At 59.4% G+C, this 26,297-nt stretch overlaps 1 protein-coding gene across 1 annotated transcript in view; it reads right to left on the bottom strand.

The window, feature by feature from the left end:
• Positions 1-7,430: 7,430 nt before the first annotated feature.
• Positions 7,431-26,297, bottom strand: part of CACNG3 (calcium voltage-gated channel auxiliary subunit gamma 3) — a 28,246-nt gene continuing 9,379 nt past the window's right edge. The window contains exons 2-4 of the mRNA XM_086622620.1: positions 11,270-11,353; positions 9,161-9,301; positions 7,431-7,942 (exon numbers count right to left, since the gene is read on the bottom strand). Of these exons, the coding sequence (XP_086478746.1) occupies positions 7,431-7,942; positions 9,161-9,301; positions 11,270-11,353 (737 nt within the window). The remainder of the gene's footprint in view (positions 7,943-9,160; positions 9,302-11,269; positions 11,354-26,297) is intronic.

Here is a 26,297-nt window from a genome sequence, read left to right as displayed (position 1 = left end):
CAGTGGTGTGAATGCTAATGAGGCTGGAAGGAACGAGAGTAACTAAGGAAACGAAAGAGGACGGCAAGAAAGTTGCTTAATAAGAGAGCTAAAAACTACTGCAAGTGGGTAAAAAGAGCAGAAAGGTGCGGCCGGTCGACTTTGGGGAGGAGGTTTGCGCGAGCAAGGACATGGAGCCTTCCGCTGTCATCAGTTACTGGTGAATTTGATCTTCTGCTCGTTTAGACACAAACTTGGCAAATCTGATCATCTGTACTGTATATAACACAAATTCTTGTCCTTCCCTGCACCTACGGCTCAGGCCATGGTTGCTGCAGGCCGATGCCCCTGGACACCGCCGAGCCTGGTGCCAGGAGGCTGCTGAGCCAACAGAGACCATCCAAGATTTGAAACGACAAACCCCGCAGAGATGGAAAGGGAGGATGGTTTGTGCGATCCGGCACTATTTGTTATCAGCCTTGTCCTGCACTGGGCATGGTGAGAGCAAACCTGTGATAATTTAGATCCTGGGCAGGCTCCTTATGACCAGGGACAGAAAGAGGCTTATCGAGAGAAAGGGACACCTCTGCTTGATTTCAAAAATTCTCAGCTGGCATCTGTGCGAGGTGGCACCTCAGAGAAGTGGCACATCCAAACGGTCCTGTAAATCTGCTCCTTCTGATGCTGTCTGGGGACCTGTCACCAGGGGCACCAACACCCACAGCTCCCGTGCGCTGTCACTGCTTTGTGGCATCACCAGTGCCGGGCTCCCGGCAGGGCAAGAGGAGGTCTGGCGGGTCCCTGCTGACGGACACCAGCCAACACATGGCCGGGCTGTTTTCCCCCTCTGGGAGCGCACCCCCATGTTCGTGGGACCCTGAGGGGCTCCTGCAGCAGCACTGGCACCCTTGTGCGACAGCCACAGGGGCCAGTGATTTATTTGGGGCTGCTTCCTGAAAGATCCAACATCCTGGAAGCCCCCAGGACCACGAACAATCTGCCCGAGGGACGTAGCCCAGAGCGCAGCGAGCGCTCTGCCGCGAGCTCTCGCCCCCACGTTGGGCTTTGCCGCAGCTGAGGACACGCAGGTCCACCAGCCACATCGGCCATCGCCCCCCAGCACCGCGGCTGCCAGCTCAGCCGGGGCCACAGCCGCTGCCAGGAGCAGGCAAGGAGAACCAGCAATAACTAATTCCTAATTGCACTTACCTGCACGGCTCTTTCCCACGGCGTTCCCAGCGTACCCGTCAGGAAGCCCCCCGGGGGGTTCCCCTGGCTCTGGGGCAGCTCCAGAGATGCAGCCGCAGGCACACACCGCCCGTCCCCCCCTCTCCTAAAACCCCCCCAGCTCCCAGTGACCTTCTCTAACGCAAACTCAGGTGGGTCACGGAGGCTTCTGACCTCCCTCTAGTCACTAGAGGACAATGACGGGGGGACAAGAGTTTGTTGGGGAAGGGGCTTTACTGCGCAAGCGGGTGGAAGGCGTCTTTGTCGAAAATTTTCTGGGAACTTTTAAGAGCCGGGTTTAGTGCCGTGGTCAGCCGAAGATTTACGGGCGTGCAGGCACTCAGGGCGGATGATAACGATGCTGGAGAAGCTATTCCAGCCCCCGAATGAAAGGCTGCCCTTTAAAGCATCTCAGCGTTTGGATTTAGATGACATACAGTAATGGCACCGCAGAAGCCATTACTGTCCATCAAGTAAATAATAAACACGCGATATAAATTGCTTGGGCTTACCTGGGCTTTCATGAGCTACTGCAAACAGTAAAAAAACCCCAACAAATCACAGCGAGAAAGGGCAAAGGACAGTGTCGAGGAAGGAACAGCCGAGGGGGCGGCTGCTCTGCGGGGAGACGGACGGAGGGAGCTTCCCTCGCAGCGAACCGCGGAGAAGTCGCTATGTTTATCCTGATGTAGACTTGGACTTGGGGAAAAAGGGTGAAAAGCAAAGCTCTGTGCTGCAGCCAGGACCCAGCTGACATCTCCCCCCCGCAGCAATTTGTGCGAGTGCATAGTCGGGTCCCTCCGCACCCACCCAGCACCCGGCTGCGCGCACGTCCCCTGCGACACCGAGTCCCGTTTTACCCACGGTGAGCTGCGAGGAACCCACGGCCACGATTCCATCCGACATTGAAACACCGCGCGCGGACCTCAGCGGACACGTCTGCTGGAGCACCATAACTGGATGGATGGTCTTTGTTCTTCCCGTCCAGCGGGATCGTTCCAAGGGCAACGACTAAATTACCCAAAGTCTTCTGCGCTGGCCAGATGCGCCTACAAGCTTGTGCTGGTTTTGCGTGATTTATGGATTGCAGGATGATCTAAAGCTGCATGAAGGCACTGGAGGATAAATACGGAGCTCTGCAGCACCCTTAAATGGGGTTGGTCAGAAGCACATGGAGGATTTGGTTCATTTGTGCCATGTGGGTCTGCTGGGACTCGGAGAAGAGGGAGAGGGTGCACCTGCACGTGGCACCCGGCCCCTTCATCACCACCCTGGGCTGTCCTGCCCGTGACGGAGCGGGCTACGGGCATCGGGATCCGTGCCTTGGCTTGCCCTTGCTTGTGGGTTGGTGCGGGATGGCACGGCTCTAGTCAGGAACAGCACTGGGCAAAGCACCAGGAGCTGTGCCACGACGATGGGCTATCACAGTGTTTATCAAAGTCTGGCGGAAAGAAAACAAGGTAATGGGGCATTTGCTGATTCAATTCGTTGCATTTGAACAAATCTTTTTAATCTTCTTCCCCGAAGGACTGGAAAGGTCAGGAAATAGGCAGAATGTGCACTTTCAGGTATTGAAATTAAACTTGTTAAGAAATCCATATTGATTTGCACTTCTCTGAAAAATATTGAAGCCTCCAGATTTAGCCTGGGTATTGATTTTCTCTTCCAGGGGAAAGACATCGGCACGAAGGAAAGATATTACACGTGGCAGTAAACACCTTCAATCACCGGCCGCCCGCTCTCCCTTCACCAACAAACGGCCCCGCTTCGCCCGCGGGGGCTGCAGACCCGCCCCGGCACTGCGGCACGACCGCGCTCCGGCCTGCGGCTGCCCGGCGCCCGTCGAGCTCCAGCTCCCGCCGCCGGTGCCCCCCTGCCACCCCTTCCCTGCTCCCCCAGCCGCCGTTTGACACTCAGCCACGTGCTGTCGTGGAACGACGTGATGACGAGCGCTGCGGTCCCGGCCGCGTACTGCCCGGTCACTCGGTTCACTCCGTGCGTGGGACCAGCGCTCTCTGCAGCTCCCCAAGGACGTGCTGGTCTCTTCTTCCTGGGATGCAGGGACAGGACATGTGGGAATGGCTTCCTGGAGATGTGGCTGATGCCCTAAACTTGTTGGTGTTTAAGCGGCACTTGGACAATGCCCTCAGTAACACGCTTTAACTTTCGGCCAGCCCTGAAGTGGTCAGGCAGTTGGATGAGATGATCATGGTAGGTCTCTTCCAACCAACACATTCCATTCCATTCCATTCCATTCCATTCCATTCCATTCCATTCCATTCCATTCCATTCCATTCCATTCCATTCCACCAGTTCTGTTCAGGAGCTCCTCAAGCAGGTGCTGCACAGGTAGCCCAGCACCAAAGGCACCCCTGATGCGGCAGCTCAAGGGGTCTTCTCCCCGCTCGTCTGATGGGCACCGGAGGCTCTTTGTGCCGCCAGCCCCGCAGTGAGCCCGCTGGGGGACCGGGATGAGTTGCAGAGGCTGGAAGCAAAGGGCAAAGGCAGCAGAAGGAGCAGTGGCCGGAGTTTCGCCGCCTCAGAAACAAACAGCTTCAGGTCATGAATTTAGCCTTGAGCTAAAGCAAAGCGTCTGCTGTCTGACACTCCGGTGCCCGCCGCCCCGTGGCACTCGGCATGGCGCAGGGGAAGGTGCCAGCCGGCACACGTCCTGCGGCACCTCCTGCTCCTTGACAGTTACTTAGGGGATAACTCTGTTAACTTCAGAAAATCAATCCTCTCTCTGAAACGAAGCAAAATCCTTTCCCAACCAATCTCCTGCCTCACTGACCCTCGAGAAAAATCCTGGTGCCACAAATTGCCCTGCCTTCAGGGACACCCAAAGGCACCGAGGGTCCGTGTGCGTGCGGGACGTGGCACAGCATCATCCTGGCCCCTGACAAACAGCTGCTCCAATTTGCTGCCACAAGGGCACTAACTATATAGCGACAGCAGTACCGATACCCGGTACCGGTACCGGGCTGCCGGTTACGTTACCAACACGTGCCACGCTGCAGGAGTTCATTTACCTGCAGCTGGGCAGGCACCTTCCTGGCATCTACCGCACCCCGTGCCGGGCACTGCGCTGCGCCGGGGCCTCCCATACGGGCAGGGCTTTGCTGCTGCTGCCAGGGAGGGTTTGATTTTCCTTCAGAAATGTACCCTGTCGGCACGCTTTGCTTTGCCTGATGGAGACAAACAGGGTTCCTCAGCTGCAGCCGCTGGCAACTCAGCCAGAGCTCATGTTCTGGAGATGTAAACCTGAAAAAAAAAAAAAATCATAGAATCATAGAATGGTTTGTGTTGGAAGGGACCTCAATGATCATCCAGTTCCAACCCCCCTGCCATGGGCAGGGACACCCTCCGCTACACCAGGTTGCCCAAAGCCCCATCCAACCTGGCCGTGAACACTTCCAGGGATGGGGCAGCCACAGCTTCTCTGGGCAACCTGTGCCAGTGCCTCACCACCCTCGATGTAAAGAATTTCTTTCTTATATCTAACCTAAATCTGCCCTCTTTCAGTTTAAATCCGTTGCCCCTTGTCCTATCCTTCCTTCAAGGCGTGCGTATCACACACGGTCAGCGATGCCCCTGGGCAGGGCTGGTATGCTGCCACGGCAGCCGGGCTCCGGGCAGGGGCTGCTCAGCACCCGGAGGAAGGCTCCTGTCCATGGCACCAACGCTGCCAGCACGGGGGGACGGTAACGAAGGTCTCGGTGTGGTTTTCATGATCAGAGTCTCTAATGATCTGCTGAAAAGTGGTGCCCCGGGTGCATCGATCCCGGCAATCAGCCCATCGGCGCTGCCCCTCCGAGCATCCCGCCGTCCCCTCGCCCAGCCCAGGGCAGGTTCCCACCGCCCCCTCCCGCGGAGCCCCGGTGCCGCACAGACCTGCCTGGCACTACTGCTGGATTAATCCCTGAGATTAATTGCCCTGAGAAAACGGCGTCAGAAGGTGGGCAGGAGCCCCGGCCCCGGGCAGCCCCACACCACGGGAGTGAAAACGCAGCTTATTCCGTGTTTTACACCGCCAGTCCTTTCACCACTGTTTTTAAACATTTCCCCAAGATCGGAGGGCTGTGCTTCCTTGACTGTTTTTAATACCTGCAATCAGCGACTACAGCAATTAAGAGGCCTAATTAGCAGCTGAATCAGTCTCTCGCACAAACCCCATTTGCAATAGCAGCAAATAAGCGGCGGTGGAGACGAAGAACCCGCGTACGGTTGGCGGCCAAGGGGCTGACGGTCCCTGCTGGGGATCTTTGAGGGGCTCCAGGAGGGATTTCACCCCAGCACAGCTCCCGTGCCGGGCTTCCCGCAGCGAGCTGCCTGTTATTCCCGGGAAGGACTAGGACATACCCCACGACTGGCCATGCTCTGGCTTTGGGCAGGAGACCCCAGCTCAAGGGAACACACAGCGGGCACCAGACGTTCCCTTCTGCAGAGAGCACGAGTAAACGAGAGCTCCGCTGGCCCCAAACTGCCCGCGACTGCCTAACGCGCACCCCCGCCCCCAGCCTCCGTGGGAACCCATCACTTTTGTCAGAGGGTTAAATAAGATGGCAGTGCAACACCTCGAATTGTCAGACCAGCTGCTTCCAAACCGCCTCCGTCCAGACGAGCAGTTCTGCGGCCCGGGAAGGCGGCTCAGCGCGTAACGCCAAACCTCCGGCCGCACGCGCACGCTTGGCACCCAAAGCCTGAACCCCCCGGCAGCCCGCACCAGCCCCCAGCTTTGGCACTGAGCAGGCAGCTGCCATGTCCCCGCCGAGCAGCTTGCGGGGACGGCTCACCCCGACACCCACCCAGCAAACACAACCGGAGACGGGGTCCCCAGGGGGGCCGCGCCGTTGGCTCTGAACACGGTGTTCCCCTGGGAGAGGGGTCTCGCCGCGACTGCCCCAGGATGCCCGGCTGCCCCCGCGGAGGGCACATCACCCCACCACAGCACTTTTGAGGGAAATGGCTTCTGAGCCGCTCTCCCAGCCACTGTCGGGGCTCGGGGGGGCTGCATGAGCACACGCCGAGCCCCCACCCCGCTGAGCCCCCCATGCCATCCAGGGCAGCGCTGCACAGGGTGGGTGGCAAGGAGGGCAGGGGCTGCAGCGGGGGCTGCTCCCCCAGACCTGCTGCAGTCGCAGAGCCCCAACCCCGGGCACCCCCCCCCAGCCGTGGCACAGGTCAAGGATGCCCTGAAACACGGGCAAGACACCACGCGTGGTTTTCCAGCCGCCCGCAGCACGGGTGGCACGACCCGTTCAGCCAAGTAACTCGCTCACCAAACTGGATGGTTTTATTGATATTTTTCTCGTCGCCCTCCCAGCGGTACAAAATCACACACCACCGCACGCGGCCGCGGCCCGGCCACCAGCCACCGCCTCCTTCCGTACCACCAGGTCACGCGTTGCCTCCATGGTTGTGCCCAGAAAGTAATTTGTGACTGCACGTGTATTAATTTTCGGGAATTAATTCGTTTTCTTACAACATTAGAGGTTAATTAAACGCTGGCTAATTGCTACCAGTCATTGGAGGAATTCTGCTCCTGAGTCCTTTCATGGCCTGAATGCACCAAAGGAAGAAAAAAAGGAAAGAAAGAAGGAGAGAAAGAAGCCCTTTCAAGACCACAGAAAATTGCAAAAGGATGTTTCTTCCAACCCAACATGACAAAATTGGGATTCCAAGCTATTTAATGCATGCACGAAACGCCATAGAGAAACCCAGCCCGAGCACTCCATCCGTCACGACAGCGAAACGCGAGCACTCGCCACGGCACCGACTCACTGCTTCAAACTCCGGCCTTCCAGGCAATTCCGCTTCAGCGTCACTACCGGATTAAGGATTCTCACGGACAGGGCTACCGCCGGCATCGCCACGGGACATACAGCTAAGGGAACACTGCGGTTATGATCAACACGAACGATGGAGACCTCGGGAAGCCGCCGTCCCGCGTGGCGACGGAGACCCCGCTCAGTCTGCAGGGGCACCACGGCCGGGGGCCAGCGCAGCCCCCAGCCCCTCCCCGCCGGGAAGGGAAGGCTGTGGGGGTCCCGGTCCCACCGCGGGCGCAGTGGCCTGGCGTGGCCAGCGGTGTTTCGGGAGCGAAAAACCGGCCCCGCGGGTAGGGGCACGGGGAGCCGTCTGGGCTTGTCCTTAAAAACGGGATTCCACGGGTTACACCGTCACGAGGATGACGCCATGCAGCCTGCCCCAACGCCCTGCCCGCCTCAGACCGGCGTGGTTCGTCTGTTGGCCGGGTTGTTGTGCAAAGACTCCTTGAACTCTTTGGGGATGGAGTTATGGACCTGTAAAAAACCGTGGTCCCGCTCCGAGTTGAGCAGCGTCCCCATGGTGACCTTGGAGGGATCCCTGGAGAGGGTGAACATGGAGATGTCGGTGGAGGGGATGGTGCTGAACCCCTTGCTGACGGGCGACATGTCCCGGGACCGGGGCTCGGTGGAGCGGGAGCTGGACCGCCGGCGGAAGCGGTACCTGTAGGGGGGGAGGCGGGTGAAGGCCGACTTCTTCAGCAGCTCCGAGTGGGACTTGGCGCGGATCTGGCGGTGCTTCTCGATGTACATGTGCACGGCGATCACCCCCACCATCTCAGCGATGATGAAGGACAGGGCTCCGAAGTAGAAGGACCAGCCATAGGAGTAGCTCTTCTTGGAGTCGCTCTGCCCCGGGTCCCCCGCGTTGGCCGAGATGTAGACTATGATCCCGATTATGTTGCTGAGACCTTCAGGGGAGGAGGAGAGGGAGGGGCATTCATTTGAGGGGTGGGAGAGGGCCGGGGGACCGCAGCACCCTGACCCCCTCCCGGCAGTGGAGGGGCACAGGCTGGAGGAGCTCGGCCCTTCTCCTGCCCACCACGATCCCCGCGGGGTGCCCAGCAGGTGGGGAGGGTGTGGGGGCCACAGCCGCACCCCCAGGTCCCATGGGGCACCAACCCCCCGTGCCAAAACCCCTCCGACCTCTGCTGCTGCCCCCAGCCCGCATCCGCGTTCCCACGCATCCAGTGCAAACGGATAGTCATGTCTACGGGCGGGCAGGAGGAACAACTGCTATTTTGTTCAGAAAAGGGATGTTTCAAGAGCTGGTTCTGCTTTGCAGAGCTGCTCCCTGAGCAACGGACCGCGGGAGCTCGGCCGGTGCCGGGCACCAGGGCTGGGGCCGGAGCGGAGCCAACCTGCGGGGCACGGAGGGGATCCCTCCGCACGAACCCCGGCTTGCCGCGGCCCCGGCAGCGCAGGGAAGCAGGAATGGCTCCATCTCTTTGCATTTCTGGTGGATCCCGGAGGCTTTATTTGGGATCCGGGCAGTTTCTGCACCACCAGCAGCGCCACGGGGCTGTGCCGCAGGGCCGGGAGCGGCTGATGCATTCCTGGATTTACTTAATGAATCGATTATGTTCTTTCTGTTGTTTTCTCATCTGCATCAGCTGCTCCTGCCAGCCCAGGGAGGGAGAGTCATTTGTCTCTTTGTGGGGAGAAGAAAAACACAAACCAGAGCGGTTCCTTGAGACAAAGCCGCTGTCACACGATGTCAGCGGAAGGGCTGGGGACCAGCGCGCAGAGGAATGAGCAACCCAGAAGGAACGGTGTCTCAGCAGAGTGATTTTCCTCGTAGGACTGTGGCAGCACTCGCCTGGCCCCGACCCGCTGCTCGGTGGTGATGGAGGGCAGAGCCCCCCGGACCTGCCGCGGGGACGGGTGCTCCCCAGTGGGGCTGCAGCACCTGCACGGAGTCTGCTCGGGGCAGAGCAGGTGAGTGCTCATAGCGCTGTCTAGTCCATGACTGCATGCCAAAATCCTCTTTTTTTCCCCAGCCAGAAGGACTTTTCCACCAGGATGGACAGCTCACGAACCCCAGAATCCCTCTGTGCCAACCCACCTCCGGCTCCCCCATGCCCTCCCACGCCAGGAGAGCCGCCCCACTCCCGCTGGGCAGCTCTTACCTGCGGAGACGAAGAAGATGCCGGCGCTGAGGATGACGTTGTGTTTGCTCTTGTAGAACTCGCTGGCGGCCACGCAGAGGCCCCCGAAGAACAGCAGACCCACGCTGAGGATGGGGAAGATGCTGGACGCTCTCACCGCACCTGCGGGACAGGAAGCGGGCAGGGTTGGCCCCAGCATTGCTCCCGTGCCAGGGGCTGCCGGCACCTCCCGCGCCAATGCCAGCACCCGGAAAGAATCGCTGCAATGCTGCGCTCAGTTGCTGCCACGAGGGATGGGGGCAACCCAGCACCGGTCCCCCGCCATGCATCCAGGCCTCCCATCACAAAACCAGCTTAAACCCTGAATTTCTTTTTTTTTTTTCCCCTCCTAGGCTATTTCAAGGGATTATTTCTTCCAGTTTTGTCACACAGGCAGCACTGGCAATTTACCTTCCCGTTACCAAAAACACCACCCATGGGTTTTGGCTACGGACGTGACTCTGAAGTCTGGGATTGCAGAAACTCCCGGACCTCACCATGCTGCCACCCATGGGGGTCAGGAATCTGTCCCTTGGGTCCCCAAACCATCACAGCTGCTTGGAAACTCACGAATTTACAAACTAACACACCTCAAGTTCAACAAAAAGTCGTTTTGTGATGCAGGGGAGGAACATTATCAAAACGAACAAAAAGCCCAGGACCCCGAGCCCCCAGGTGTGATGCTGGCGCTGGGCTCCGTCCCCGAGGGAACGAGCTCAGGGGGTCACTGACCAAGTGCTGCACCAAGAAGGGTCTTTTCTACGTGACCCATCAGAAGTTCAGCTTCCAGAATGACAGTGAGGAGTGAGATGCAGCAAATCCCGACCTGCTGCGCTGAAAATACACCGTGCCCTGGCTTGGGCGCCCATCCCGCGATTAGGGCCTTTATTAAAAGCAGAGGAATGCAGAGAAGCCCCATTAAAATGCCATTCTGGGGGCTTTAAAATAGACTTTTCATTTTAAATGTGGGAGGGGGTGGGAGAAGAACTTAAATGCCGATCTACTAAAATGGCAAACCAGTTCCGTGAAACACGTTGCCCCCGGATGGGTGAGCAGAGCTGCCAACTGCTGGCAGAGCTACAACACGGGCAGTTCCGAGCAACATCTGGGTGAGCAGCAGCTGCATCAGGCAGGGGCCGCTGCCCAGCTGGGGGGTCAGGCTGAGCACAGGGCAACGGGCACAGGGGGTCACTTCACCCCCGGGGATCCCCCCAGTCCCAGCAGCAAAATGAGCGCCCAGAGATGCCAACACCGCGGAGGCTGCCGCGTGCCCCCGCTGCCTTACGCTCTTGTTGGGAAATTGAGGGGTTCAGATGAACCTTCTGCCTTCGCAGTCCGTCACACGCGTGTGTGCTCACCGACGCGCCGGGCAGCGTGCCCGTATCGCTTTGCGTGTCAGGGTGCACGTCGTTTGTGTTCCACCTCTGCCAGCCTGCGCCTCGGTGCCCCAGCGCTCGCTCGTGCAAAGCGCTCGGGGGACGGTGCCTCTTCTCTGCTGTGCCACCCTCACCCCACGGAAAAACCCCATGGGTCCTGCCCCGGGGCTCTGCTGGTCCCCAGTACAGAAGGAGCCCGCTTTTCCCAGGAGAGCCACCAGCTCCGCTCGCTGCGCTCGGCTGCGGCTGGCAGAGCGCGTGGCAGATGCTCACTGTGCTCTCCCAGTAAGCGCCAGCAAATCCAGCCTGGCTGCAGAGACTCGGAGAAGAGGGAGACGGGCACAGGGAGCCCCCCGTGGTGCTGCACCAAGGGCCCGCGGGGGCCCGGGCACCCTTGCACTTCAACAGCCTGGGCTGTGCCACAGCTGCTGGGACCGGCTGCGGGGACAGCGAGTGCCAGACAAATGTGCCATTAACGCTGCTGCCACGGTGCAATGTGGCCACGCTCGGGTACCCCGGAGGGTCACCACTGCTGCATGGCGAGTCTGGGGGCTGCGACCCATCAGCCTCCTGCCAGCAGAGCGGGGGGACCTGCTGGGTGAAGCTCTGGTGGGAAATGAGGAGGGGGGAATGGGCAAAGGGGGTGCCAGCGCAGCGTGGGGCGAGGGGGTCCCCAGGGAGCGCGCGCAGCTCCGCCGCGGGAAAGCGGACTCACGGAGGAGATACTCGGCCGTGTCTTGCTCGTAATCCGCGTCCTCGGGGAAGTGGTCGATTTTCTTGCACACTCCTCGGAAGGTTCCTGGGGAGACACAAGTCGGGAAACCTTGGAGCCCCTCCGCGGTGGCCAGGGCGCTGCGGGACACACTGCGCAGGGCTGGCTCGGTGGCAGCCCAGGAGCTGCGTGGGCAGCACTTGGCACAGGGCTGCAGCAACCCCCAACGCTGCCCTGGGTCCCCAGGGACGCTTTGGTCCCCGGCTGCTCCTGCACCCTCCAAGCACTGCTGGCCCCTCCGGTGGGGCTGCACGTTCCCACCTCAGACGAAGCTGTGCCATCAGCATCGCTGCTGAGCTGGGAGGAGGTGCCCATGCTGCCCCACTCCCCCCAGCAGCCACGGGCAGAGCCTCCCCGACTCCCCTCTTGGGCTGCGAGGACCTGCTGGGGGCTCAGGGGTGCTCAGTGTGGCACTGCCTCTGCTGAGCTTCCCCCCATCCTTGGGGCACCCCTGGACACGGCTGGGCTGGCCTGTGCCCCATCTCATCTGGTGGAGCGGAGGCAGAGCAGGATGGGCACTGCCGGCACCCACCCACCCACTTGGGCAAACCCCTCATCGGCTTTGACGGAATCGATGTGGCTGTAAATAAACCTCCCGGCCTCCAGGTCCGAGCGAGACCTTACTCGGATGCTCTGGGGAACGTGCTCCGTGGCTACAGCCCAGGGCTCGTTCTGGGATGTTGGGGTCATCTGCTGTCACATCAGATTCCTGCCAGGGGAGATGCCAATGGCACCGGGTCAGAGCAGCTGCCGGAGCAGAGCCCCTGTCCCGGCTCTGCGCTGCACCGGGACACCAGCCCAGACCCCCACTTCGGCTCCGCTGCCGCGGCCCTCGGCTGGAGGAGAGAGCAGCTCCGACTGGCTGCCATGGACAGGGGGCACGGGCTGCCACAGACACGGGCTGCCAGGTGGACCAGGGTCCTCAGAGCATTTGCTAAAGTAACACCTGGGCGCAGCTTTGCTTCCAAGAGGTGATTTTTCTGGAGGCGCAGATGACTTCATTTAAATGACATCAGAAAGTTTCCACCCTGCTTACCCCTTCCTGCCCCTTCTCAGCCCTGCTCCGTGCCAGGGACACGGACAGCGGGGATGGAGCCTGGAGAAGGCAGAGTCACCCAGACCACCCGTCTGTACCCCATTTCCAGCAGTTTTCACGCATCCCCCATGGCACACGCGTGCGCACCCATGCACGACTGTGGATAAGCACCCAGTGCCACAGGTGGGCATTGCAGCTGAGCTGGGCACGGGCCGGAGCGCTGCCCACCCCGCAGCACGGTCCCACCAGCAGCTCCGCACGCGCCACCCTTCCCCTCCTGCTCGTGGGTCCCATGGCATGACTCGAGAGCGGAGGCGAGAGCAGCCCCGCCGCGCTGGGCACCGGCAGTGCCGCCTGGAAGGCCTGGGGAAGGAGGCAGATGCTCTGGCATCTGCTGGCCTCCCACTTAGCATTTGGGGAAAAAAAGGCTCTTTCTCCTGTGGCTTTTTTTTCCCCCCTCCTGCCTCTGAAGCAAAACAAACGCATTTCGCCTTTCAACGCCCGCCGCTTTGCTTTGGCTTTCTCCTCGCCGCGCTCTCCGGCTCGGCTCTCTGCCGTGCCAAAGCCGTGCGACTGTGCCAGGAGAGGAAGAAGCCAAGGACGTGCCAGGGCAGGTGACGTACTGGCTCGGGTACACACTGCAAGACGTGGACGCGGGGCGAGAGCGGGGCAGCACCGCCCCGGAGAGACTCTTGGTTCATCCGTGTTTATGGGAGAGCCTGGGGGAGGGTCTGGCTGCAAACGGGCTCTCGCCTCTCCTGTGCACCCACCCACCCACCAGCCTGGGCCAGGGGCTACTGACAGACAGGCAGGGAGAAATTCAAGGCAGTAAAAAATAATAAAAGAAATCCTGGCTATGCCCAGTTATGCTTACGGCTTCGTTGTGGGTGCAGCCCTTGATGTTATAAATGGGGAAACTGAGGCACAGAGTGTGGCAAGGGGCAGGGCGAGGCGGGAGGCATTCCTGCAGTCCCCTCACAACACCAGCGCTGCTGGACGTGGTCAGGTCACACTGGCCCCGTCCCCTCTCCCAGGGGACCAGGACGGACGTGCTGCCAGGGCACAGGGCTCCAGGCGAGAAAAGTCAAGTGGCACAGTGTCCCGCCCAGCGGCACGCTGCCAGCCTGTGCTCCGGCTACGGGCTCGGGGGAGCTGAGCATCGTGACAGGCATCAATTAAACCCTGGAGATGAAGCTCTGGAGGTGGCAAACTGTCATCCAAGCAGGAGACATGGCATCTGAGGGAGAGCCGCCTGCTCCCGTTGCTTTGGGAACTGCGGGTGAAGGGGAGGCTGAGAACGGGTGGCACAAACGGGGATGAGGAGGCACTGGGCATGGGGAATACAGCAGCTGCACAGTACAGCCCTCCTCCTCCTCCCATCTTTTGGATTTCCACCCACCTTCTCTGACCTTCTCCTGGTCCCTCCCAGCAGTGCTGCCCCACGCACCCTGGCGCTGCTGGTGGGACAGAGCTGCCCTCTCTGACTTCCACGGGCTGCAACGCTGGCACCAGCCAGGGCCACTGGCACAGGGTGTGGGACATCACGAGGGCTTCTCCAGGAGCACTGGCTCCCAGGCAGCACTGGAACCTCTCCCCCCACGCAACCTCCCAGGCAGGGCCAGGGGTCCGCAGTCGCCACCTCACTGGCAAAAGGAAACTTCCCCTTGGTGCCACAAAGCAAAGGGGTTTAGGGGCTGAGCCAGCTCCTTGGCACAGCATGCAAATCAGAACACTAATTTTCTTGGGCTCAACCTCTTTGGAATTCTCCAAGGCTCCCTGTGCCACCAAGCCCCCACCAAAACCCAGCGCTGGGCTGGGGGCCTGGCACTCCCCTGCCCTGGGCAGTGGCATGACACAACAGGACCCCCAGGGGCTCACTCCTGGCATGCACCATGCCCAAGGTCAATCCATGGCCGGGAGAGATGAGGACAACCCAGGGGTGCCCCACTGGGCTGAGGGCTGCCCGGCCAGAGGCGGCACAGCTGGGGCTCGCCATGCTCCTCGCTCCCCACCTTCCAGGCGGTTTGGCAAAATCCATCCCCCCCAGGGCCGAGGGAGCCCCAGCCCAAGCAGGGACAGGCCGGGCAGCGCCGCCAGCCCCCCGCAGGGAGGGGGGCAGATGGGGGGGCAGCCCCGCTGTTGGGCTCCACCGCATCTATTTCATGCTCTGACATTTATTTTGGCTCCTTTACTCCCTCTGTTCATTAACTGATGCTCGTCGCCATGGCGACCGCTGAGTCACCTGACACACAACATCCCAGCCCCTAAACAAACACCACAATAAGGCTGAAGTCACCAAACCCCCCCCCCCGACCCCCCGAAAGGCTCCCGGAGGCTGGAGCCCTGCTCCCAGCAGGGAGGGCTCGGGACGGCTGCTCCTGGTCCTGGTGGGGGCTGCGATGCCGGACACCTGTGCCCAGCTGCCTCTGATCCCCTGCCAGGGCTGATGCCATGGCTGTGAGCTCGGGCACGAGGTGCCCACCACTCCCGGGACTCGAGCGCTGCCCAGCACCAGCTGCATGCCAAGACCACCTGGGGAGCACTGGCCAGCGCAGGACTCACCAGGACACTGTCCTGGCTCGGGTACTGCGGGCACTCATGGCCTCAGCCCCTACCAGCACCTTGCCTGGGTGGCACCGTGCCCCTTGCCAGCACCCAGCTGTGAGCCCTCAGCCACACACGGCTCCCAGAGCAGGGATGCGCACGGACGGGATGGTCGGGGTGCCACCGCCTCCCCCCACAGCCACCCTTCCCTTTGCCGCCGGCGGCTGGGCTCCTCTCCCTTCGCAGGAGGGAGGGGAGAGCTCCCACCAGCCAGGAGCATGCCGGGCTACTGGGAGCCACTGGTTCCAGCACATCCCAGCTGCTCACCAGTGATTCCTGCAGCTGATGCCCGTGCCTGCGACGTGACTGCGCCGCGTGCGTGAGTCACAGCACCTCGGGTTTAATTCATCCGCCGGCGGGGCGAGCGCCAGCACGGGCAGCGTGCCGCCGCGGTTATCCATTCCCTGCCCAGCTCTCCCTGGGGTAGAACTGGGAAATTTTCTCTCCCTGTTAGTGTGAATCCTGAGCAGCCAACTCTGCTCAGCACCGCACTTCCCTGCCCGGAGCCCAGCACCGCAGCAGCCAGCCCTGCTGGGAAGTGGGGCTGTGCCAGCGAGCCCCTGCCAGCCATTGCTGCCTCCCCTCGCCCACCCTGGCATGTGCCAGGTTTTCCCGTCACCTTTTTCTGGATGGAGGAACCCGTCCTGCCGTCCTCTCTTCCAGCAGGGTCCTGCTCAAGAACTCGTGGGGCACATCCGGCTCGCACAGCTGCCGGGGAGCTCGGCCTCCCGACACGAGCGCTCGCTGGGGTACCCCGATGCACAAACGGTGCCACCGAAACAGCGCTTCGAAGCAGCTGGACCAGTGCCAGCCGCAAAGCCTGTGGGATAATCCTTTGCCACGTTACTCAGCCCTCCCGTTTCACTTCCCTCCTCTCTTCCCCGGAGGAGCATCCGCGGCTGCACAACCCGCTGCCGTCTCGGTGCTCTCCTGCGGCCAACGCAGCCGCTGGCCCCAGGGAGCTCCGGGGGCAGGGCTGGGCACAGACTCACTGGCAGTGGGAAACGCTGCCATGGTGCCCAGGGAGGGGAGGCCCGGCTCCTGAGAGCTGGTACGCTGACTGCCAACAAGTCAGCCAAGAGAACAGTAACATCCACCGGGGTAAGAGCCCGGTGAGCCTGACCGAGCAGGCGGGAAGCGGGAGCGCCGGGGATCAGCCGTGCCTTCCCTCCGATCTCGGCGGTGGGTCATGACAGACCCATGGGGGTGGGCACTGTCGTGCAGAGCTGCTGGTCCTCACCCCCACGTCCTTCTGCACTGCGGTGGGGTGTGAGAAAGGACCCCAGTATCAGACACCCAAACCTTGGGGCCAGGGAACCGTCCGGATCCCTGCTTCGTGCTCCCGCAGCGTGAGCCCGCAGGAAGCCTCTCCCTGCCCTTGGGGGTGCTGGGGGCATGCTGCCGCGGCAGGGTCAGCGTGATGACCCCAGCTCTGCCATCACTTCGATGCCACCTTTCTCCATGTCCTTCACAGCCGTGAAGCCTTGGCTGGCAGAGGGGCAGCACCTGCCCGGGCACTGCACTGGTCTCAGCCATCTGCGGTTCAAGCTCTGGGTTTAACGGTTCTGCTTTAACCCAGCGGTCACCCTCTGGCAAGCGGTGGCCTGGGGGCACCCAGAGCATCCCCAGGGAAGCCCTCTCCAGTTGGTAAATCTTCCATTTCCCACATGTAAGCACCGTACGTGACGAGGGGACCATCAGCCCCGCAGTGCTGGCGGGGTGCCCCTGCCCGCAGGGTCCAGGCTCACCACAGCCAGCCCAGCCTTCTAGGTAACGCTGCATTTAATTTGGAAGAGATGAACTCACATAACACATTCTGCACTCGCTGGTTTTGTACCGGCATTCCCTCCCCTCCTGCCGGGCTGTTTTTCATCCCATGCTCCGCGTGATTCTTCGATCCCGCTCACCCCCACCAGATCGGAGCATCCTGAGCCGCATGTTAAACACCGTGACCGGCACCTGCCACCCACAATCACCCCCGCTGCCCGGGCACGGGCTGCCTCGCGCCAGGGAACGTTTCATTTCAGCGGGGTTTTGTCGCTGCAGCTTTGGTTCATTCCCAATTCCAACGTAAGTACTCTCTGCACTGCTTTTATCGGAGAATGCAAAGGCAATTAATTGATTTGATCTCAGGTCTTTCTCCTCTCGAAGCCCTTTTCCCCAGGGAGGGGGTTACGGGGGAAGTACGAGTCTCGTGATGGTGGAAACATGGCTCAGAATATCGATCCTAACCCGGAGAGCCAGAAGACTAAAGAGCTCTAGTTATGGTTTTAAAATCTCATTACTTTTCATCCGGTGGAACAGTTTTCCAGGGACTATTCTGATCATTACTGCTCAGTGTGCAAACTATGGCTCAGGGAGATGAGCTAACGCTGTTCTTAAACGGGGACACAATTCCTCCCTCCCCTGGCACTGGTTGGCTCAGCCAGGAGAAGTCCTGGGGCGAGGGCACATTTCAGCCCTCAGCTCTCCCACCCTCCCAAAAACTCGAGTGAGTTATCCCCCAAGTCGTGGTTTACAGTAGTGGCCTTCCTAAAGACACCTTGTCATGCCAAACGCGTTCAGAGGCAGCGGTGGGGTCATTACGGTTTAAGTTCTCTAAAAATCAATATTTGTTGGGAACCAGAGGTCCAAACTGAGCTGGGAAGTGCAGGGTATGAGCCTGGGGCACATCCTCAGAGATGCTCCGGCTCTGCGCTCCCTTGAGTAACAAGAGCAAGATACCTAAATATCTCCGAGAAATTAAAACTTCAGGGCTCATCTTTTTTTACCTCCCACCCACCTCCCAGATGCTTGGAGAGATGGAAAGAAATTCATCTGTACTCCCTCCCTTCGCCAGCTCCACGCTCTGCGAGGGATCCTGCGGCTCTTCGCACAAGGTCCCTGGTGTTGGATCGCAGAGCTCCGGAGTTCCAGGTCCACGTTAGACCCAGCATCACCCAGAGACCCACGGCCACCACGCAGGGCTCAGCTCTGCTCCATGTCCCTGGGAAGGATACTGGAGTCCCAGCCACCCCCAGCATCTTGTTCACCTCCTACACCGCAAAGTTTTCGACACAGCCCGCTTTCAAAGACAACACCAGCAGCTTAGAAAAGCGCTGGGGAAGGTTGCTGGGATGGCTGCAGACACCCTGACAACTTGTGTGCTGGTTTGAAAAAGCCCCCGCTCCGTGTTACCCTCTGCAGCCCACAGCTCTCCCCATGTTGGGGTGGATGGATGGATGGATGCTGGGCCCCCCACCACCTGCCAGCAGGACGAATCCTCCCCTCCACGATTGCGTTCTCTCCCCGGCACATCCCCATCGCCCCAGCAGCCACACACCAGCTTCCCACCGAGGACCGGAGCTGCATCCAGCTCCATCACTACTTCACACTCTCCCCCTCTGCGGTGGTGGTTTGTGTCTGAGCAGAGTCACCTACACAGATATGCCTTTTCTGAAGGATTTTTTTTTTCCCTTGTCGTAAAAAAAAAAAACCACAGTGGAAAAAACCCAAGTCAAATGCAACGAGTGCAAGAGCGAGGAGGCGGCAGAGGTGGGCTCCGCGGTGCCAGTGCCGGCTGGGCGCTGAGGCCAGCACCAACACACGTGTGAACACATGCACAGCAGTCGAGAACTGAGTCCTGCCCCCCGTGCATCCCCACAGCTTGGCAGGTTTCGGGGAGCAGCACCCAGCTCCGCGCTGCCCGTGACGGGCATCCTCCAGGGGGGACACGGCGGGCAGCCATGGGTACCACCCCGGTGCTCACACCCATGGGTGGACTGGGAGCTTCTGCCAGTTTTAGCCCGCAAGGTACCGGCGATTGGAGCGTGTCACAGAGACTTTACTCCCTCAGCATTGCTAAAAGGAAAAAAATGAATAAAAAAAAATCTACATTTTGACAGTGACTCATCATCTCCCATTCTGGAATCTGTGGGGTAGTTGCAACCTACACAAGGCAGTTCAGAGAAGCAAAACAATTCTGAATAATAGAGGAGGAAAAGAAGTTTGAAAACGATGGGTAATTTCTAGCACTCCGCTTCAAGGGTTTAGCTTTGTTTTTCTCATTATAAAAAGTAATCAGGTAACGCACTGGAGCTGCCTCCCAGGGTCTCCCCCCGCGCTCCCCTGGGTTTCCTTCCTCCCTCCATCCTTCCGCATCGGTGGAGCTCACGGCGGGGAAACGCCGCACCGCAAACCCAGCTCCCGGGAAGACACTGGGCTTCCCCGGCCGGCCGGGCTGGGGTAGGAAGGCGCAGCGGGCTGCTGCCAGCACAGGGGCCTGGGAGACTGGTGCAGTGCCATCCCCTCCATGGCACAGCAATGGCAACGGGCCAACGGTGGGAACCCTCGGATGGGGCTGGGGAGGAGAGCAGGCATCAGCCTGTCTAAGGAAACCTTTTCGTGTTTTATCTTTGACAGTGAACAAACATTGATTTTTTTTTTATTTCAAAAGGTATTTGACAGTCCTACGATAGTGAAATGAGTGCTGGAGCAGCTGGAACCAGCGTAAATAAGCCACGTGCTAGAAATTTATGAGCTTCCCTGATTGAGTTTAGCCCTTTAAATTAATACAATTCTAGCAATTAAAAAAATAATACCCTTCTGTTTGCTCGCCTGCTCGTGGCTGTCAGCGGTCAGAGCTGGGGCAGGAGATGGACCCGCAGCCCCAGGATCTCCCTCTGTGCAGATGTGCTGCCAGGGCAGGATCCTGCTCACGCTCGTGTACGGAACCCCTTGGATTCGCTCGGGTTGACTGATGAGCTCCTGGGAAGCGTTTGCCTCTGCGGCTATCGGTGACAGGGGCGGCCGGCTCAGCCGCGGGAGATTCCGGATCACGAAGCTTTTCACTAACAGGACGTGGGGAACGCGGGTCTGTCCCGCGGCACGGGAGCTCTGTGCCCGTTGGGGAAAGGAGGGTGCGGGTTAATCCCCGTCCCATGGCTGCTGAGAACCGGTGCCACAGCCACCTGCCAGGCGCCTGCCCTACGGCAGCCAGGGACGTGTCTGAGCATAAAGATTTTGTTATTGCTTTTATGCCTTCAGCAAGTTGTCCTTCCTGGTCGTTTCTGCCTGCCTTATAGTGGCCCCTCATTCGACTTGTCAAAATTCATGCTCTTTTCCGTTTCTCTTATTCGGACACAACTTCCATACATCAAATGACGTCTTCCTCCCCTTCGTTCTTTCGCTATAATGGTTTTTTGGTTGTCCTCGCTGCCGGTGTCTCTCTAGCCCAGCTCCATTGTGTCCGTGGCCATCGCACCCCATCAGCCACCCTGGTCACTGAGCGACCTCACGGACATGGGATGCTGGAGTAAACCAAGACCTATGCCCCTTGCCAGGCTGCCCATGGGCTCCTCCAAAAACCATCACCACAGTGTCTACAACATCCATTTCTGTGCCACACTCCAGGGTGCCTGCCCTTTCTGCAGCCCGTGGAAAAACTGAAGTTTCCCATTGACACAGTTCATCTGCAGCCTGTGTCAGTGAACCATCCACGGGGACTTGCATGCTGCGAAGAGCAGCAGCTCCCAAATCCACCCCATGAAGGCTGGAGCTGGAGGTCACTGCTCTGGCAGGGTTGCGGAGGCATTAAAGCAGCAGCAAAGGAGGAGGGAGAGACCAGGGAACCACCAAGTCCTCCTCCAGCATGACTGTTGCTCACCAGCCTGGGCTGCAGCTCCAAGGATGCCGTTGCATCTTCCACAGCCAGGAGGAAATGGCCCACCTTTTGTAGGCAGGGTCTAAACCTTAGTTAATTACTCAATTCATGCCAGCTGGGTAATAATAATAGGATGCCATACATGACACCAGGATGGTGAAGAACAAGACTCGCCAAGAAAGCAAGAGGCAGCCCTTCTGCTGGGATGACGAATGGAAGAACCCCACCTTGCTTGTTTGTTGGAGTGAGTCTGACCCACGCGGCATTTCTGAGCCCTGCGGAAAGATGGCATGGCCTGAACGCTGAAAACCAACGGTGAAACCTGCCCAGAAGGGACCAGGTGGGAAGAACAAGGGTCAAGAGTGTAAAAACCTGCTTAAAACGAGTGGGCACTAATTCAGACAAAGACCAGCTATAGGCACAGGGTGCTCCGGGGCTGCTTCGAGCCCCGAGCTCTGCCAGAGGCCGGATCCGCCCAGGGGCTGCTTAAGCACCTATTTATAATAAGTAGGAGAGAAAGCTGCATTATGATGGGAAGCTGGAGGTTTCACTTCACCAGTATTAAAACGTCCTCTGAATTTCTAAAAACCTATAAATGATAATTTCATAGCTCTGAAGCGTGGCATCTAGCACAGGGGAGAGCTATTTTAGACTCTGTGTTGACAGCTGAAGGGGAATGGATCACAGAATTAAAAACTAGTTGCTGCTCAAGCCCGAGCAATCATGACTTGATTACGCTTCTTATGGGCAAACAGAGGCAAGTCCGAGGCACCAGCATATATCCTCGGCGCTCCGAAAGGTCAATTCACAGAGCAGAAAACAATTATAAGCCAAATCAGTTAGGAGAATGGATTTAAGTATAAAAGCAGGACTGTGAATAGGGAATGATTTAAGAGTGTTTTACCCCAAAACTCATAACCGAGACAGGAGTTTGCATCAGTTTAAAAACCGCCTGGCTAATATGTAAACAGCTATAAAAATAAAAACACGCCCAACAAAAAAGAAAAAAGGGGATATTCATAACTCTGAATATAAATCAGCAACTGGAAATTGCAGAGCACTGATGAAGGGCGCAAACAAAGAGCTGAAAACCCATCAAAACCTCTTTCCCCGCCGCGCCGGGCTGAACAACGGCAGCAGAAAGGAGCAACGCTGTCGCCCGCCACCAAAGGCGAGCGGCGCAGCGTTCGTCACCGGCCCCAGGAACGTTAAATAACGGCGACATTTCGGATCCGGCACATCCGCGTCCCAGGGCTTACGGACACACGGCGAAGGAGCCCGTGAGCAATTAACCGCGATGCTTAATACCATGCCAGGAGGCTCCCGAGGACGGTGACGCAGTGCTGTGGCACAGCCAGGAGCGGTGCCACCAGGAGTGGTGCCACCACGTTCCTTGCTCCATGCGCCGGTATCCCATGGCACGAGCAGGGACTCGGAAGAAGGGGACAGGCCACGGACACAGAGCAGGGAGGTCGCTGGTCACCAGATTTCTTTTGGTGCAGCCAGCGCCAGGCTGGTGACGGGGGCTGTGCCAGCAACTGCACAGCCCGAGCTCAGGCAGGGAGGCAGGTGAGGATGAGTGTGATGGCCAGGAGAGCTAACCCCATGCAGCTGGGAACAAGGGCTTCGAAGTTTTATTCCCTGTTTCGAGGTGAAGCAGCTGCTCAAATTTGTGACTAATACCACAGTCCATTTGTCAAGGAGGATGTTAAAAAGCTGGGGAGGGTCGGGAGGTGTGCCGGAACGCGCCCGAGAGGGGCTGGCAAGCGAACCCCTCCGAGCCCTCCGCCTGGCGCTGCCGATGCCAAACCGCACCGAGGGCGGCGAAAAGCAAATCATTTTCCAAAGGAGCCCCACCGTGCAGAATATCAAGGCTGAAAATCTGTAAATCAGAGGTTCAGCAGCACCAGCGAGTTGCCAAAAGGCAATTTCGAACTTCCGAGCTCGCTGCACGAGGCATTAAAAAGGTCACTACTTCTGAAATAAGGATCTTTACAAATAAACATATTTGCTGAGGACTCGGTGAGTCATGCTGGAGCGGAGCACGGAGCGTTTCCAACCTAATGCTTCTGACAGGCCACGAGCCGGGCGATCTTTTCATGTTTACAGTTCATCAATAATTTTTACAGCGGCACAGTCAATCTTTAAAGCACATTTAGCCTGGGAGGAGGCTCGGCAGGTTGTTTTCCTTGCAAAAGTGATATTAAATTTATTTTTTTCTTCCTCTTTCATAGCGTTGATTTGAAGGTAAGTATTTGAACTTCAAATACTTGACTGCCACTCAAGCACCTGACTTTTTTATATATATATGTATATATATACACACACACTTCTGTCACAGCTCCCTAACGATATAAATATTTGAAGTTTTCAGCTGATGCGCTAAAAGGGACTCGATCCATCAAAGCCCATTTATTTCAGGGAATTCAGTGGGCATCGTGCCGCATGTTTGCCGGTGGGGGAGCAGGGGGTGCCGGCCGCCCGCAGCCACATGCTCCCACTCCCCCTTCCCCAGCCAGCCCCGGGCTTGCTCTGCTCCAGGTCCCCCAGGGTCCGGCCCAGCCCCGCTCGCTATCGCGGGCACCGGAGCGCATCCAGCACCGACGGATTTAGCTCGGTGCCGGCTGGAGGCAGAGCCGCCTCCTCACCATCTGCAGGAGGGGAAGAGAGCCCCGGGAAGCCGGATCCAACGCCCCAGATGGGGAGATGCGATATTCAAGAGTAGCACCATAGTTTCACTCTTGGCTTTTTTTGGAGCACAAGGAGGGACTATCCTATAGACCCAGCACCAGGAGACGACTTTGCTGGGGAAAGTGATGCCAACCTTGCCTTCACCCTCCAAGAAATAGGAGATGCCTACCCATGCCCTGGTGAGCTTTCCAGAAATTCGGCGCAGTTTCCATGGCACAGCACTCGCTCTGCCCCGCTGCCTTCAGGAGGGCTCTGCCATTGGAATTCCTCCACTGCGGTACGGGCAGAGTGCTCCCTGCCTGGGTGGGGGCAAGGACAGTGTGTCCTCTCCATCATCCATCACTTCGGGATTTCACAGCACCAAGAGAACCCAACACAAGGCAACCAGCTTCCTTGGGCCCTTGGAACGTTCTCCTGCCCACAGGACTCCTCTGTTTAAGGCTCTGCCCGCCCCTGCCCATGCCACAGCTCTGGCACTGCAGGCTCTGTGTCCAGCCACCCTCAGGGCAGGGAACCCAACTGCAAACCCGCTCTGCTTCCGCACGGGTCAGACCTGGGCAAACTTCCCTGCGTGTCCTCGAGCTGCTCACACCATTACCTTGGCCATAAACCAGCCTCACCTCCCCCCAGCCTCCCAAATCTGACTCAAAGCACAAAACATTTTGCTAAAATAACTCTGGGGCTCTGACACAAGCCCAGCTCCCACGCGGCTCTGCCCTTCCAGGGCAGCCAAAGGGACAGAGAAGAAAAACATAAGAGATGGATGGGCAAGCAGGTAGCTTCTCAGCTCGTGCCAATGCCTCCCATCTTCGCCCTGTTTTGCATCAAACCACGCAAAGAGCCCATCCTGCTGCGGGTGAAGTCAGGTCACGCTTCACCACCGGCTCCAAGGACAGCAGGGCCATGCCCCGTGTCCCAGCACGGACAGCTGGAGGGGCTGTGCCTGCCAGAGGCACCAGATCCCCCCAAACATGGACAAGTCTCCCGGGACACACACTGCTACAGCCGCATAGCACAAGCTGTTGGCACTGCCTCGGCTCTGCCTCCACCAGTGCTTACCTGGGGCAGCTCCTGCAGGCTTGTTCCCCCATTTTCAGCTGAGGCTCATGCCTAGGGTCCACCACTTTGCCCTCAACACTGCTCAGCCCACGCTGCAGGTCCCTGCAGGGAGCCCAGTGCCCCTTTTTATGGGTCTGTCCCAGGTGCAGCCCAGCAGCTCCAGCGCTGCCTGACGCTGATGGCACACACCTGCACCGGCACATTCGGCTAAAGGGGATGACGAAGCTGCACCTGAGGGCAGTGGGGACGGTGCCACCGGGGCCAGCTCCCGCTCCCTTGAGTTACTGGTATTTGCCACGTTATTGCTCCCAGCCCTTGCCCGCTCCCACCCCTGCCAGCTCCCCGGGGCACGGCGCTTTCTGCCGGAGCCGGGTTCGTTACCGGCCCTCAGTGCTCAGCATACAGCCCCCGGCCCCATTCACCTCCCCTGCTGCCAGGAGGGAGTTATTCCCCCTCCCTGGGCTCCTCGCTCAGCTCCGGCAGGATGGGAGCACCTCGGAGGCGTCTCCAGCTCCTGCGCCGAGCCGGGGCAGGTGACGTTATCCCCAATTTACAGACGGATGGGGAGGACTGGAGAGATGCAGCTCACAAGCGTCTGCTCATTTTGGGTGCTCAGCTGGAGCCGCGCAGATCCCAGGATTTCACAGCCCTTGGCACAGTCCTGGAAATAGGCTCCGCGCGGGAGGTGCCGGCGCAGCCGCCCAGCCGGCCGAAAGCGCTGCCAGAGCCGGTGCTGCCAGTGGGGCTAATTGCAACGAAACCCAGACCCCGAGGAACAAAGCTGCGGGATGCCAATGGGATGTTCCGCTCCTCCTGTTTTCTGGAAGACTCTTCCTCATCCTGGGATGGAGATTCTGTCCAAATCAACCATGCACCACACCGTACCACACCGTACCGCACCACACCTTACCGCATGGTACCGCACCACACCATACCACACCGTACCGCATCACACCGTACCGCATGGTACCACACCGTACGGCACCGTTCGGCACAACACCGTTCGGCACCGCTCGCTCCCCGGGGCGCAGCGCTCGCTGCCTGCAGACGGCTGCGCTGCCGGAGCGCGGCTCAGGGGCGGAGGCGCCGACACGTCTGTCTCTCACTTCAGCCGCGAGCGAGCCGGGACAAGCAGGAGAGCCACACGGCACGCGGCTATGGGGATGCACGGGAGCTCTGCCAGGAGGGTGCCTCTGCACCCAGGGGATGAGCTGGTGGCCCCAGTCCGGGAGCGGGGACCTGTCCTTCTCCTGCTGCCGGACGAGGCTGGGGGCAGCAGCAGCTCTCGTGCTTCCCAGGCGGCAGCGGGAATCCGGGCAGGATGGGGCAATATGCAGAGTATTTAAAACTATTATTATTTGCAATTATTTAAAACATGCATGCCACCTGGCCCTGGCCTCCCTGCCACCCCCGTGCCCTCACGCTGCGACTGCTCGGTGACAGCAGCAGAAGACGCGGTTCCTGTGCCCCCCCCAGCTAAGAGGCCCCCACCCCGGGCTGCAGCTTTCCTGCTTCCTATGAAAGGTGGGATCGCTCTTCTCCTCCTTCAGCTTTTCATGTCGGAGGGAAGGCCAAAGACTCATGTTCAGAAAATGCTTTCATCCTTGGCAGAAGCGTGCTGAGGAATGACAAGAGATTCTCCCGGTGCGCAGAGAAGGAGCCTCGGGGCTGCGAGAGACTCCCAGACACCGCGGGCACCGGGCGGCTCGCTGCGGGCTGCGGGCTGGCACGGAGGAGTGGCGGGTCCCCCACCGGAGGGGTCCCTGCTCCGCTGCCTCGCGGGGTCCCCGCTCCCCAGCCCGCTCTGCGGCACTTCGCCGGCTGTCAGCGGCGAAGCCGCGCGGCACAGCTGCTGCGCCGCGATAAGACTCGCTGGGCTGAGCGAGGCCGTTCAGGCAAACGGAGGATTTGGCAAGGATGCTGTGCAGCGGGAGAAGCGG

Source organism: Tauraco erythrolophus, chromosome 17, assembly GCF_009769465.1.
Source record: "Tauraco erythrolophus isolate bTauEry1 chromosome 17, bTauEry1.pri, whole genome shotgun sequence".
NCBI lineage: Eukaryota > Metazoa > Chordata > Aves > Musophagiformes > Musophagidae > Tauraco > Tauraco erythrolophus.
This window is presented reverse-complemented; position numbering and strand designations above follow the sequence as displayed.